General features: G+C 44.8%; 1 protein-coding gene across 1 annotated transcript in view; it reads left to right on the top strand.

Moving 5' to 3' along the window:
• Klf7 (Kruppel like factor 7) overlaps positions 1–15,627 on the top strand; it is an 88,263-nt gene extending 72,636 nt beyond the window's left edge. Inside the window, exons 4-5 of the mRNA XM_021166404.2 lie at positions 8,839–8,962; positions 15,541–15,627. Of these exons, the coding sequence (XP_021022063.1) occupies positions 8,839–8,962; positions 15,541–15,592 (176 nt within the window). The 3' untranslated portion in view covers positions 15,593–15,627. The remainder of the gene's footprint in view (positions 1–8,838; positions 8,963–15,540) is intronic.
• Positions 15,628–15,880: the final 253 nt, after the last annotated feature.

Raw genomic sequence — 15,880 nt, 5'->3', positions numbered from 1 at the left:
CCTCTCCCTCTCCCTCTCCCTCTCCCTCTCCCTCTCTTGCGTGCGCACATGCACACAAACACACACACATACACCCCACACACACAGAGGAGGTTTATGCTGTGCTTTGTAAATAAAATAAAGAAGTTAGTAATGGTTCCTGATCTCAATGAAGTTTGTTCTCTAGCAGGGAGAGACTGCAGCCATCTATTAAGTTTGGCTGTGGAGATCAGAGAAGACTTCTTTGAGTCTTTTGATTTAATGTTCCAAGCTTCTGCTCCCAGGCCCTTTACACATGTCCCTGTTTAAACTAAAGTTTCCTTCCTTCCATACTTGCATACTGCCTTCACCTGGACACCTTATCTTGAATATCACTTGATCAGGCTCCAAAACTCATGCATAGAGATTCTTAAAGCAGATTCTTTCATAGCCGGGTGACTTGGGTGACCAATCCCATTGTAGCACCAAGGCGGAGAATCTTCTGACTCGGGAGGGCTGCCTTTACTTTTGGGGAGTTTGCCAGGCCCTTCCAGACAGAGACATAAGCAACAAGGGAGCTGGGGATGTCTGGGAGGAGCAGGGGGCAGAAAGGAGGAGGTTTGAGGATACACCGAAGTAGAATAACTGAGTGTGGCTACCAAGACTCTCTCTCCTCCATCCTCTTGTAGTTGAGGATTCATGCAAGGTTATGAGTGTGGGAGAAAGCTTGCTTCTCCCACACGTAAGAACATGGAAATGTCAACACTGGGTGTGAGGCCTTGGGGTGCCATGGGCAGCAAGATGCTGATATGGAGGAGGATGGATCTTTAAGACTGAGTTGGTCATGGGGCTTCTGTAAAGCTCAGTTCAGAGCAGAAATATATGTAAGCCACAGAGTCAATGTTTTATCTTCTTTAGGCAAAAAGAAGGTTGGGAGTTATAGCTTAGTGGCAAGAATTTTTGCTTAGCTCACACAAAGCACTGCCAAAAAGTAAAAATGAAACAGGTAAAAGTGATTTTGGCATCGCACTTTACATAAACCAATGTGAACAAATATGATAACAGGAAATCAATATGAAAAAGGTATCAATACATCATATCCTCCACTCCTTTTAGAGTGAGTCTTTAAAACCCACAATAAATTTCTTTTGATGGCATATCTGAATCCATGTGTTAAACTTACAGGAGTATGGTCCTGCTAAGAGTACAAAGCATTTTGTGCTGCTTCAGTTTTTAAAGTCTATTTTACAGCTAGAGGTTCCCTTAGTGCATTTCAAGGATGCATATCACATGGGCCTTGTGTCCAGTGTCCTGGTCAGGGGCTCTGAGAGTAAGTCAGACCCTCTCCCATCTCCATGTTCTGGCGTAGGATCTATACATCTTCAAGAATGTGATTTCAGTTATTTATTTTTGAACAACTATTGTGAAGACACCCAAGGCTATGAAGAGTTCAGCTAACCCAAGCTGGCCATCCCCTTAAAGCTATTTGAAGAATGAATTTAAAAATGGAATATATAGTGACTTACCCTGAAGAATGGATAAATGCTTTATGTGAATACAGTATCTCTGGTCCTGGCACCTGTGAGGCCTTGGTGAGGGAATGATGGATGAGTAGAAGGTCAGTGCGGGATGGGGATTAGTGGAGACACTCTTTATTTTATGTGGTAGCTATTGCAGATGCTTTTAATGTTCTGGAGAAGTATAGTTCTTGTCTTCTTTTCTCTCCTGTCAGCTAAGCCTTTACTGGAGAAGAAGAGAAACTACTTAAGATACAGCTAGAATCAAAGAGAAATCTGGGCAGTTTTCTGCAGAAGCCATCAGTAACTCAACATTGGTACTTTTTAACTGCAGAACCTATAGTCTGAGCTCTCAGCATTGCCAGGTTGTGGATGGATGTTTGCTAGTTGTTCTCTTCCTGGCATTAGGGAGCTCCGTGGCATTGCCTCTACGATTCATTCCCTGGGTCTTTGCTAATGGCGGATGGTTGCTCCTAAAGGGAAACTGCAAGGATTCTCTGTCCTCCTCACCTGAGAGACTTCTTAATCCAAGTCCTGAAAGGACCCTAACCTTGACATGTCCAGATGCCTAGTAATCACATTGCAAATAAAGATTCAGACTAACCTTTGCAGAACTCTAGCCATGTCAACGTTCTTCTCTTTTTAAGACGTGGGGTAGAAATGATGTTTTTTGCAAATCAGGAAGTGGATTTAGAGTATTTGCATGCACAATGCTCATTTACAAGGTTCTTTAAAAAAAAATCCCTGAGTGCACGATCCTGCTTCATGCTCATATTTCGTGGTACCATCTATATCTTAAAGGTGAACTTGAAGCTCAGTGCATCTGCTCCACCAGGGATGCTCTCTAGTCCAGTCCAGTCCAGAGGCAGCCTTTTTAAATGGGCTTCATAAGTTGATGCTTTCCAGGGGGCAGTTGCTCAGGAGACCTGGATCCTTAGGTGTGCGATAGAGATGGTCAGGACCTTCATTCTTTAGGCCCTGAGAGATGGGGAAGAGATGGAAGTGACCCCTGATAGTGAAGGAATACATCGTAGAGGAGCACAAGTTCAAGAGGAATGTCAGATTTAAAAGGCCAAGCTAGTTTTACCTCTTAAGGCAGCAAGGGATTAGAATCCACACAAGCTATCTTGCTCCTGTGTGGGCGCCAGTCTTTGTTGACAATGAAGATGCAGTAGGTTTGGGGGACTGTTGTTGTTATTGTTGTTGTTATTCATTATTCATTTAGTATGTTCTGTGGAAAACATGTGACAGTGGGTTAGAAATGATGGTTTTGCAGATCAGGAAGTGGATTTAGAGTATTGGGCTAATACTCAGGGCTGTTGGCATTACAATAACAAAATGGATGCTTACCTGAAGCTGATGGTCTAGCCGAGGAAAACGATAGCACCCACCAACACCATGCCATCTCATTTCAAAGCAACCAAGTGCTGTGGATAAGGGAACAGGCTGCACCTTGTTTTCATTTAGAGACAAGGCTTCCCCTTTGTGGTCCAGGCTGGCTTTGAACTCTGCATCCCCCTACCTCTACCTCTCACAAGCTAAGATGACGGTGTGTGTGACTGTGTCACCCTTTACTGACTTTTACAGAGGCTAAAGACGGTGGGTATACTCTGAGCCAGAGACTGAATGAAGAATTATGTGAAGGGGCAAGAATGTTCCAGGCATAGGACAAAACAAGGGTGGACAGAGGCCCTGAGGTGGAAGTGCATGCAGGAAGCAGAGGGGCAAGGTGGTGATTCCTGGAAGGGGAGGTTGGTAGAGGAGACAGATGAGATGAGAAAGGTAGCCAGGAGTCAGGTCATACTGACTGCATCGTCTACTGCTTGCAGGCTTGTGATTTTAGTCTGAGAGTGATAGGGAACTATTATACACTCGGATTTCATTTTAACCACTTTTAAGGCAAGAATGCTTTTTGGTAGCCTGGTATAGTCCAAGACCAATTTCACACACAAAAAAATTGTGTGTGTGTGAGTGTGTGTGTGTGTGTGTGTGTGTGTGTGTGTGTGTGTGTGTATTAGACTGCATGCACATGTGCATATTTGAGTGTAGAATTGAGTATTGGATATCTTCTTCAGTTACTCTCTACCTCATTTGTTTTGAGAGAGTCTCTCACTGAACCTAGAGCTCACTGATTTTGCTAGGCTGCCTGGCCAGTGAGTTTCAGGTATCCTGACTTCACCCACTATAGCTGTGTGCCACAAAGCTTGGATTTTCACCTGGGTCCTGGGATTCCAGACTCAGGTCTTCATGCTTTTATGGAAAGTACTTTACCTACTCAGAATAAGGTTTTCAAATTTCTAAAACAAAATTCAAATGCTCAAAACAGAATCCACCACAGAATGTCAAGGAAGCCAATTTGTATGGATTTATAATACCTCAAGGTCCCCTGAAAGGGACACATTCTGTGATTTGAATTTTCAAAGTTTCTGTGACTCCTGTAAGAAGAAGAAACTGTAAGGGCCCAGAGTGGAAGCCATCCAGTGGTACAGGGCTGAAGCATCAGCTTCCCTTTGACTTCCAGGACCTGGCCTCATATGCAAGAGGAAAAAAGTATAACTTATATTTATATTTAATTTACAATCTTTTTGAATGCAAGAAGAATAATGTGTGGCTTTATTTATATTTAATTTGCCCTCATTCTTTTTAATTGCTCTATTGAATATAGGCTTTACGATATGCTAGCATAGTAGCACTGCAGTACATTTATATAATTCGTAAATAAATCTACATATGTTTGGGGTCTATGGTCAGAAAGCATTTATGATGGTGTTGTTTGATCGATCACATCTGCGGGTCGCAGTTTAGGGAGTGTGACCCTGTGAGAAGCAGGGAGAATGCCATGCTGGCTTAGAGCATGCTCCATTTCAGATCTATTTTGTGGAAGTGCACGAATTCTTGCTGAAATTCAACCTCGATAAATGTCAGTTGTGTTTCTCAGGCACCCTTACCTCTCCTTAAGAGCCCTCATCCAACTGTAAATCACCCCTGAGGTGGCATGTTCCCCCCTAGGGAAGCAAGTTTCTTGAGGTGATTGCCAGGCAGGCAAAGTGGTTCTTGATATTCAACATGAAATCTGGGGGTTCTGAAGAGCGCTCTCCTTCCCGCACGGCGGGAAGGGAACACCTATATCTACTATGTGATCCACTGGGGACTCCAGACCTCATGCTTTTTGTGTCCCTTGTCTCAAATGCCCTTCTCCTGGACATTTTTGCTCACTCTTGGGGCGCAGCAAGCTGAATGGTATAGCCACTCTAGGTGCCACACACCTGCCGTGTGCATCACTTTTATATCTTGGAGCAGTGTCTGGTATAGACAAGAAGGCAGGGTGGAGGAGGTCAGGTGGGAAGAAGAACTGAGTAACAGCCTAACCTGTTCCACTTACAACTGAGCATCCCCCCTTTCCTATTGTTCATCCTTCCTTTCTCCTCTCTCCATCCTCATCATCATCATTGTATGCCTCTCCCCTCTCTTCCTTCCACTCCCACCCCTCTTTCTCCTTCCCTATCTCCTCCTCTGCCCCCCTCTCCCCACCCCCTCCACCTACTTTCTTCCCTGACTTTAGTTCCTATCTACCTTTCCTTCCTTTTTTCCTTCTATCACATTAAATTTTATTTCCTCTTCCAAACGGGGAAATCCCTTTATAAAGAAAGAACATTAAAGCTTTTATTGAGTGAGCAAATTTTCCCACAGGTAGACTCGTAGGAACTTGTGCCTTGTTGGTATCATCAGTGTGTCTACACCTCGTGGGGAGGTGGGGTCTATGAAGAAGTAGTCCGGGCCATGATAGAAATGCTAACAAGAATTCTACAAACCCATCTCACAAGTACAGACCCACGTAAGCATCTGGGCACCGAATGTGGAAGTACTGCAGCCTAAGTACCCTGCTCCTGAGTGAGGAGGCATAGTCCCAACTCCATATATCTACTCCGCTGACCTCTGAACTCTTATGTGGTCCAACACAGATCCTTTGTTTAGCTAAATTCTCTCATTCTCTCATGATTATCTAAATTTCCTCATTAATGAGTATTTGCAAAAATGGTAACTTGGAGGTAAACTGATTAGACATTAGAAAAAACAAAAACAAAAACAAATCAGCCTAGTGAGTCACCCGAATATAATTTTTGTGCCTAAGATGTCAGTCACAATGGGGCCTGCCTTCTGCCCTGTTCCACGGTGCCTGACCACAGCAGACAGTGGGAGAATGGGCCCTAAGCCACTTCAGGCCTCCTGCTCTCTCACTCTACCCTGTGACAAAATTGTCATAGCCACCAGGGCTCAGAACTCTCTCCTGCAGTGTGCCTGGAACAAATCAGGCAGCTGTGGTATTTTAGGGAAAATGACTATAACTTCAGTGTTATCTGTAAAGTTGCTTTTTTGTATTTTTGTATTTTTGAAACCGTGTCACACACTTTGAACTGAGAAACTTCAATGTTAAGTGCCACCTGCTCCTGTCCTTCCTGGACCCTCCACAGCATGATTACTCTGCTGGATCAGCCAGCGCCAGTGTGAGGGTGACCTGGAGCAAAGGATATTGGCTTCTTGCTATGGGATTTCATGGTGTTTCCTCAGTTCTTGGTTGTGATTTGACCATGTTTGGACCCTGGTACTATGAACCTCCAATCTTTAGACAATGTTGTTATTGTTGTTGTTTGACTGTCTTTGCGACTGGAAGGCATTTTGGATTTCTGGTCATTTAGGGGCCATGGTTATTTTTGTATCAGATCTCCATGTGAAAGAACAAAGCCATGTGAGTGATTCGTGGCATTAAGTACCATGCCCACTAGGCTTTCAGATAGGGCACTGGGTGTCTTGCCTTTCCTGTGGTGTCCCTCTCATTCCTGAAGCGCACTCTGGTCTTTTCTCTACCCACATACTAAAGCACTATTAAAACTTGAACTGTCTCCCTGTTTCCCCATATTTCAGCTGACTGCATTGACCCAGCCTTGGCTGTCTGGAGCCGTAAGCTCTCGGTGTTTTTACTTGACATCTGATTAGGCCCTTCCCCGCCAGCAGCTCATGCAAACACAGGAACCAGGGGTGAGGGAGAGGAATTGAGGTTCATTGTCTATCCAGTAGATACCTGTTGGATGCACCATAGCTTATTTCAAAGTCACAGGTTTACTAGTAAGTTTACTCCCATTGGACAGTAAAGGTACAGCCTAATGAATTCCAACAAAGTCACTCCCAAGTTGAGGGGACGCCTCCCGTCTTTCCTTCATCTGGTACATCCTTTCAAGTGTCTTACATCAAGGTGCTAGCTTTTAGGTGAACCTAGTACTGCTTGGTGTTACACACACACACACACACACACACACACGCATGCGCGCATGGTTTCCAAAAATTGAATATTTCCTTCCGGGCTCTCAGCACGTTAAGTATTCTCGGTTCTCTCTGAAAGAAATTCATGTCTCCCCTCTTCTGTACTGGGTCTTGTAGAGCAGTGGGCTCACTGGGGCACCAATTTAGTGAAGTAATAATTTTCAAGCATGTTAGATTTGATTCTAGGTGATAGAAACAGAGAGTTGTGGGTGTTTTGTAGTCAAGTTTAAAGGGGAGAAAATGTGGGAAGAAAAAAATATGCCAAACACAGTATCTGGGTACTGTGTTCTTAAAGGTTGTGTGGCGGAGATGTAGCTGCTGAACAGGGAGGAGGATGGGTACATACATAGTACTTTGGATGTGTAGCCTCTGTAGCCGGAAATTGTGTGTTTGGGAGGGGGAGAGGGAGGGAGGTATGTGTGTATACACATACATATGTATGTATGTATGTGTCCTTGTAGCTGTGTCTATGCGTGCATGCAGGTGCATATGCAAATATGTGTTCACGAATGTGAAGGCCAGAAGTCAACATCAGGCCTCAATTGCTCTCCCCTTTGGATTTTGAGATAGAATCTCTCACCTAACCTGGAGCTTACCAGCTTGGCTAAGCACAGTGGCTGGCTGGCTCATGAACGCCAGGAACCTGCTTGTCTCACCTCTCTAGTGGCAGCATTACAGGTGTGCACGGCTGTACCCAGCTCTTGTACATGGCTGCTAGAGATGGATATTCATGTGCCCATGCTTATGCATCAGGCACTTCAGTGAGCCATCTCTCCAGACCTCAAATTACATACGCTATAATATTTACTGATTCTATGAGTCTCCCATGTGCTAGCTACTGTTTCTAATTAATGTGCAGTTTATTGCCACATTGTTGCTCTTTCTAAACATTTTAGGGGCATGTGCACACTCTTGTTATCCCCGAGAAAACAGGAGCAAAGAAAGCTTTTGTTAACTTACCCAAGGTTAGACAGTCACCCAAGATTAACCAGCCTTGCCTGTAGGACCCCAGGAAGGTTGGCTTTTGGACCCTAAACCATTTTGCTCATCTGCCTTTTGGGGGCAGGAGCTGCACTTCATGATTTCATGGTTCTGTAAACATCATCATTCTACTTAATTAGGATCAGCTCACTATACAGTTGGGAGGATAAATATTTGTCCTGTTTGGTGACAGATGTGATGGGTTTAAAAAAAAATAACAAGTCCTGCACTTTTTTGTCCGTATCCTCCATCTGTATTTATTCTGTGGAAAGGTCACTTGCGCACCAGTGCTGGGATTCCATATCTCTCAGCAGCTTCCCTGCCGCTAAAACTTGCTCTATAAATTGACTTCTAAAATATTTTGCAACGATGTATATTACTATCCAGTATGAACCCTCTAGAAGAGCCACTGAGTCATGGGAACCTCTGGGCAGTTTCTCCATGAATGCTGGGAGTCAGGAAGAGATTTAGTCTTACTCCCTCTCGGTTGGTCGTGGTCCTGTTGTCTGTCCACCCAGCCACATTTGCTGAAAGGGACACGGGTTCCAGGAGGCTGAGGCGTTTGTCTCAGCACTTAGGTCCCTGGCTATGGTTTGTGGTAGAAGAGGAGGGGGTCAGGGAGAGACAAAAAAGACTGAAATGGTAAGTTACTGGGGGTTCTTGAGAAAAATAGAATTAGAAGCATTTGTGGTTCAGATGAAAATAGCAATTTCCTTTCTGCTTGGACCGTGGGGCTTGGAGTGCTCCGGGGAATAGAAAATAAATAAAAATTGATCCCTCACCAGTTGAAGGAAGTGCCCTGACTCTGGGAACCAAGATGATGGCTCAGAGGTTTGAAGGTTAAAAAAAGGAAAGAGACAAAAGGAACACACAGCACCAGGTGGCTTTATTTTTATTATTATTATTATTATCATCATCATCATTTTAAAAGTAATATTCTATGTTAGGGAATGTAGTCTACCAAAAATGAGAGGCCATCTGCTGAGACTAGCCAGCAGGCAGCAGAACCCAGCGGGCATGAGATCCTTCCTTGCTGACCATGGCCCTTCTGTATCTTCTGCAGGTGAGAAGCCTTACAAGTGCTCCTGGGAAGGATGCGAGTGGCGTTTTGCACGGAGTGATGAGCTCACAAGGCACTACAGGAAACACACAGGTGCAAAGCCCTTTAAGTGTAACCACTGCGACAGGTAAGGTGACATAGAAGCTACGGGACTAAGGAGGGAAATAGTGCAGTAGGTTAGGGTCTGTAGGTATGATCTGGGTCTAGTAGCAAGAAGGCCTGTCTCGTGCACAGCTCTATGGGCCTGGCAATACCTTTTACTTCTCTACTGCTTGCAAGGGTGAAAAGATGCATTCTCTTATGTAGTAAAGTTTCAGGGTCTTCACTGGGTTACATAGCATTTACTCAGTGCTGGCTTTGAACCAGTGCTAGTAACCAGGTACAAACAAGATGTCCTTCCTCACACAGGTAGATGATGAGGCAGAGAATTAACAGAGTATTGACAAAAGGTAATAGAAGTTGCCTCCTCTGGCCTTTTCAATATCATCCATACCACCTTTGTTCATCTTTCATGTTTAAAAAAAAAAAAAGTTTGGTTAATGGGAGAAAGGCCGATTTTGAAGGCTTTTTCTAAATCATTATTGAAAATGGGCCTATCCTTTGGACATCTGGACTGTTCCTTCCAGTCACTAAAAACATGCTCAAGGGTCCAAAGATGGCAAAACTCTGCAAACTCATCCCGTAATTCAATTTCAAACCTTCAGTATTTGATAGTCAAAAGGATCACGTAGCAACAGATAGTACCCAAGTAATAGTATCTGACAGCCCTGGCATTATCAGCCGATAAACCCCAAAATGGAGACTCTGCAGGCCAAGGTGAAGGCAGGATTAGGTTTAGACATAATCAAATAATGGGCTTGCATCTGAGCATGTTATCCTTCTAATCCTATTTCTGTGTTTAAAAGGAAGCTTAAGAAAATTAACCATCTTTTTAATGCAATACTAAAGGTCTTGGTTATGATGAGAAAAATGCTTCTAATACAATAAAGCCCCCGAAAGCCTCAGGGTCCCCTCGGCTTGGACAGCAGCTAGCAGGATGGTGGGGGAGGGGGGCGAAGGGGGAATGGGGAGGGGGGGGAAAGCAGGATGTCCAGGAGGAGTCCAGGCTGTCCTCGGAAGGAAATGAGCTCGGCCTCACTTCCTGCCTCTCCCAGTCCCTGTGCTCCACACCTGCCTCTCCCACCAGCCAGGCCTTCCTCTGAGAGTTTGCTTTCTTGGAGTGTAGTAGGAGGATGCTCCAATCCAGGCTCAGCCAAGTTGGCCTAGTGTTCTTTTGGGATGCAGATAAAGGACAGTCCTGGCTTTCCTTCCCCCAGTCTTCCTGAGGAGGCTATTTTTCTCTTATCTTCATCCTCTGAGAACTAAATAAAGAGGCTTTGGCTCCTGGAGTGCAGAGATAACCTCTCCCCCAGGCTGGAGGAAGTGTGCCTCTCTCGGCTATTGTCTTCTTCTGCCTGGAGAGCAGCAGTCTGCTACCCAGGAACACAGCCCTTGTCCCATGGCCATCCCATTCCCTAGAAGGCCTCTGGAATGTGCAAAGGACAGCAGCTTTTCTTCCTTGGCGTGTCCCAGTCAGTGTCTCTGTTTGACAATCTCTTCAGCTTCCATCTCCCATGTCCCTGGGTTCAGTCATTCCCAGCCTTGGCTAATAAAGAAACCTATAGGTTGTTGACTGCTCACAGACCTGTGCGGTATCACCCGGGATGAAGATGAGATCCCTGTGAGTTCTCACAGTGTGGTGGTTGGAGGTACCTCCATAAGGCACCCATCTCTGAAGGGTATTAAGGCTCAGGGATTGTGGCATTATGTGTTTTGGAGAGTGAGGACTGACTAAGAAATTGCCATTTCAACACACTGAGGAATTCCTCATGTTGAGCAGCCAATATACTAGCAGTCTCCCACTCATGTGGGTGATGTGGAAAAATATTCCAAGCCTGTTTGGTGTGAGAGAAATAGCAGCGATGGGTCATCGGTTAGTCATCTGCTTTGCCTTCCTCACCAGGACACACTGCCATCTCTGGAGACGGCATCTGCCGTCCTGGAGGTACAGATTCTGTGAAGTGACACCTCGGGAGATTCTGAGTCCACCAGAGTCCCATGCCCTGCATCAGGAGTTCATTCTCAACGTCAGGAATGAGGGCTGCAACTCACTAGTGTCTTATGACAGGCAGTCCCTCTCATTTTACTGCTTAGGGAGCTAAGAATAGACAGATCTGGGAACTGTCGTGAGGCCCCAAAGCAGATGAAAGGATGGCCTGGAGAGATGGGGAGCTGCCATTCCTTAGGTGACTTTGACCTTTGGAAATTGAGGCTATCTGCACCTGGGAGCAGGAACCTGGTCCCCGTTGGCTTCTCTTGGTGTCAATGCAGGGGGCTGGCCTCAGCTCTCTCTCTTTCTCGGTTTACTCTTCTTTTTCTTAAACATATACCGTGTATAATTTATGCTTTTTAATGTGTGCAAGTTTTAAAAACATATGAACTAATTATATTTGTTTTCTTTGTTCATAAGAGTATTAAATGCCCCATACAAGTCTGTGTTTGTAGTTCTATCTAGAACGATTGCATCGGACCACTGTAGGCTTACATTTCCAGATGGCTGCCATAGACTAGAGCTGAATGGCTGTCATGTATTGTTATGATTGCTTTTTCTCCTATCCCCACCACTCCCTATTGCCCATTCAACATGAGAGCAAGTTGTCTAGTACTCTGCTTTCTGTATTATTTCCTCTGACAGAGAGTACCATTTCTCCATGCTTGATGCTTTACCACAAATGTAAAGAAACAATCTGGGGGGGGGGGAGCTACGTGTTTGTTATACTTGGCCCCATTGCATTGCATACTTTCCCTGCCTGACCTCTGAAGACACTCAGGCTTCAGGATCAGACTGGAGGGAAACCCAGTGAGGTGATTAACAGTGGATCCTCACCATCGTATCGCCGCCATGGCCAGACGGAACCTACTGTAGCTTACTAAGTGATGCCGTGCCAGAGGGACAAGTCTTTCACAGCCCAGAGAGCATGAGGCTACTGATGGTGGTTCACTGGCCTGTACTTCTTCTCCAGGGAACACTCAGAAAAGCCTTCTTCTAAGTAGGCTGTTAGGATCCAGGTGGGGCTGTTACTCAGGTAGTCAGACAAGGCCTTGGATAGTTGAGTGGGGGTGTTTTAGTACTTACGACAGTACACCTTTAGGTGATGAAAGTATTAGCCTCTTAGTCCCCCAGAGGATTGCAGTTGGTTTAATAACACGTTTGACTTCAATGGGTCCTGACCATAAGCAAGAGAACACCGACTAGTCCTCTGTAACGTAGCAGTCACAATCACTAAAGACCGTGTCGTGTGAGGTCAGTAGGCTTTTGAGTCATTATGAGTACTTCCTGGGGAACGGTACCCTTTAAAGTGGTTGGATTCTGTACTTCTAGACGCCCAGCTTATCTATAGTCTTTCCTGTTTCTGTGCTGAGCTCAGTAAATATAAATTGATAAATATAAATTAATCCCACCTAAGTACCTGACCTGGTCTATTGAATTTGAGTGGAAATCTTAATGGTGGGGAATCTGTTCTAGGTCTAAGTATCAAACATTTCCTGGAATTTGAGCAAATGAAGATGCCTGTTTGGGGTCAGTTGGCACACAGTGTGTATTTCATACCATGCTAAAGGACTTGGCTGTTTTCCTGAAAAGCATTACAGGATAAAGGCAGATAGTTGGGCATATATGGCTAGATGTCCTGTCACAGTAGAGCAGAGGAAAAGCTGAACACGTGTGACTGGGTGAATAATGTTACATGTTCCCAGCACCTAAAATGTAAAGGGCTTAACCCTCTGCCAGGGCCTCTCTTTATCACACCAGTTCAAATCCCCACTTACCCTGGACACAGGATTCCAAGGGCCTGTTCTCTTGCTTTCTCTCGGATCCTAACCCCACCCTGACCACTGCCATAGCAACCAGGTGTCCTGTGCTTATTTACATTAAAAACCGTTCTCTTGACAGTCTATAGCTTTCAATTCAACATAAGTCCCTCTCCCAAGGCTTTGTCAGTAGCCTGTCTTCTGTTCTAGAGGTTTGAGGGTCTGGAGTTTATTTATTGCCTTTTTCTAGGATCTAGGGTAGTGGGTCTCAACCTTCCTAGTGCTGCAACCCTTTAATACAGTTTCTCACGATGTGATGACCCCTAAGCGTAAAATTATTTTCGTCCTACTTTATAGCTTTTTGGTATAGTTATGAATCCTAATGTAAAATCTGTGTATACTGATGGCTGTAGGTGACCCCTGAGAAAGGGTTGCAGCCTACAGGTTGAGAACTGCTGGGCCGGAGGCTGCCCACACTCACTGCTGGAGACTCCTGGCTGCTCTGGCTCTTTCACCCACCTCTGGCATTTTTAAGGATTCTGCTTTGATGATGGAGGGTTGGAGTTTCCAGAAATGGTGTGGGCAGCCTCTAGATGCTAGAAAAGGCCAAAAAAAAAAAAAAAAAAAAAAAAAAGGGGGGGGGGGATGGAGGGAAGGGAAGAGAACAAGACAGTGAGTCCCATGACAGTACAGAATTGTGCAAGTTCAAAGCTGAATACCCCGCAGACTGTTTAGCTATGTCACTGTTTTATAATACCTTGAATCTGTTTCAGTTGTTTCATAGGGACAGTCCAGATAACATTTTCACTCTAAATGAAGGGCCTAAAATAAGCTGCTGGGACTGGCACTGTTATTCAGGGGATCTTGGATCTTCAACATAAGTCCCTCTCCCAAGGCTATGTCAGTAGCCTGTCTTCTGTTCTAGAGGTTTGAGGGTCTGGAGTTTATTTATTGCCTTTTTCCAGGATCTAGGGTAGTTCTGCTGTAATTTTCCTGTTCTGTAAGTTTTCTGTTGTCTTTCTCTTTTTTCCTTTTCTTTCTTTTCTTTTTCTTTCTTTTCTTTTCTTTTCTTTTCTTTTCTTTTCTTTTCTTTTCTTGTTGTTTGTTTTGTTTTTCGAGACAGGGTTTCTCTGTGTAGTCCTGGCTATCCTGGAACTCACTCTGTAGACCAGGNTGGCCTCAAACTCAGAAATCCGCCTGCCCCTGCCTCCCAAGTGCTGGGATTAAAGGTGTGCACCACCACTGGCCCAGCCTTGTCTTTTTCTCTTATCATCTCCTGTACACATGTACCTATTTAAGGAATGGGCATAAACAGAGGGTGTGGAGAGTATGGGGTCAGAGAACAGGGTGGATTTGTGATTTGTTTGTTTAAGAATGAGCAAACACAGGGAAGTCTTGCTTTGGACAGGAAACTCTGCAAACCTGAATGGGTAGCTTGCTAATGTCCTAGCAAGGAATTTGAGTGGTGGAGCTATCTCAAGCTACAGTGATGCCTAGGAATGTCGTCATAGTCCAGGCAAGGGCTAGCTTAAGGAGAGAGCACACAGCCAGACCATGCCTGGCTATTGCTTTACATGCATCACAGCTGGTACTTCCGCCAGACCCTGATATTGCAAGCTGTTAGAGCATGGAGATGCCCACACTATTATTGGTAAGATGCAGAAACCTGCCTTAGACTGATGTCAGTGTAAACGGTTACTTATTAACAAGCTTAGATTATTAGCTCGAATAACTATTAGAAATGGAATTCAGTTTGTCTTTAAGGTTGGCTAAATCCAAGTTCCCAGATACCATCCAGATTCTTTTTTCTGCTCACTTCCTTCTCCAGCGGCAGTATGGGCATACTAGCAGCTCTAAGCTCATCTCCTAGCAATTTACCATTCCCAGTGGAAGGAGCATGTCTCTCTTCCAGTAATTTCAGTAGCTATAGAACCACCTTTCCTTTGGCCTCTGTGTGTCATGTGACTGTTGCTTAGCAGTCACTGCCGCCATGGCTTTCACTTTAGAAGGAAGGTCAGCTTTATACTAGTGAGAACATAAAAGGGTTTCTACCCAAGAGACTATCATGTGTCTACCGTCAGAGTAAAGAGGAAGGAAGATGACCATAGCATCTGCCAAGGAAGGTGCTTGATTATGGAACATAAAGCCCGGAGTGTTAGTCCAAGAGCCTCAGCCCCAGTCTTTATTCCATGACTTTCCACCTATGTAGCCTCCCCTTAGCTCTTTAACACATACTGAATCAGACAGACAGATGCACACACGCACACACACACACACACACACACACACACACACACACACACACTGACTGACTCACCATGGAGATGTCACCAGGATAGTGTTGGGGCTATCTGTGAACACCACTCTCTGTTCTTTGTCTTGGTGTGAATATATTATGCCTGTGTGGACCTGGAATTACAGGCAATACACTCCTAGGCTTTCATGGTAAAGCTCGAGACAGCAAAGTGGGTGTTGAAACATCAGTGTTCTACTAACTGGTGACACAGGCCGGTTATTCATTATTGTATATACAGTGCATGAGCATGCCGTGTGTTTAGAGAGCACTTCCACATTTTGTTCCTTCTTAGATAAGATAGTTATAATCATACAGTCTTACTCTGTGCGATGTGATATTATGATACTTGTCTTGCCTAATCCTTAAATGAACATAAGAGACAGTGTCCCCATCAGCCATGCAGCTACTGGAAGAGCTAGGGTTTGTATTAAAGCAGTCTGACCCGAGCTGACTCCTCCAGTACACTTCCTCATCTCTCCATAACTCACAGGTGCTGTCTCTCTTTAAAACTGAGAAAAGTAGCGGGACCTCTCTGACATGCTTGTTGTTTGTCATTCTAGGTGTTTCTCCAGGTCTGACCATCTTGCGCTCCATATGAAGAGACATATCTAAACAAAACAAAACAAGACAAAATAAAAACAAACAAACAAAAGTAAAAAACAACAAGAACAAAACACCGCAAAGGCCAGAGTTGCCATGGCAGCAGCCAATGTCTGGAGGAAATGCCGTGAGGCAGAGGGCTGGACTTCAGGCGGGGAGAACTGCCTCGCAGAAGAAAGTTCTCACTTACAAACCTCTGTGTGCATACATGTACACGCACACGTACACACACCCTCTCACACACAGACCCACTGTCATGCACTCAACTATATTTAAAGTATATACGTCTATTTCTTATGC

Source organism: Mus caroli, chromosome 1 (genome assembly GCF_900094665.2).
Source record: "Mus caroli chromosome 1, CAROLI_EIJ_v1.1, whole genome shotgun sequence".
In the NCBI taxonomy this organism is placed as follows: Eukaryota; Metazoa; Chordata; class Mammalia; order Rodentia; family Muridae; genus Mus; species Mus caroli.
Note: the sequence above shows the minus strand (reverse complement) of the source record. Positions and strands in the feature narration are given on the sequence as shown.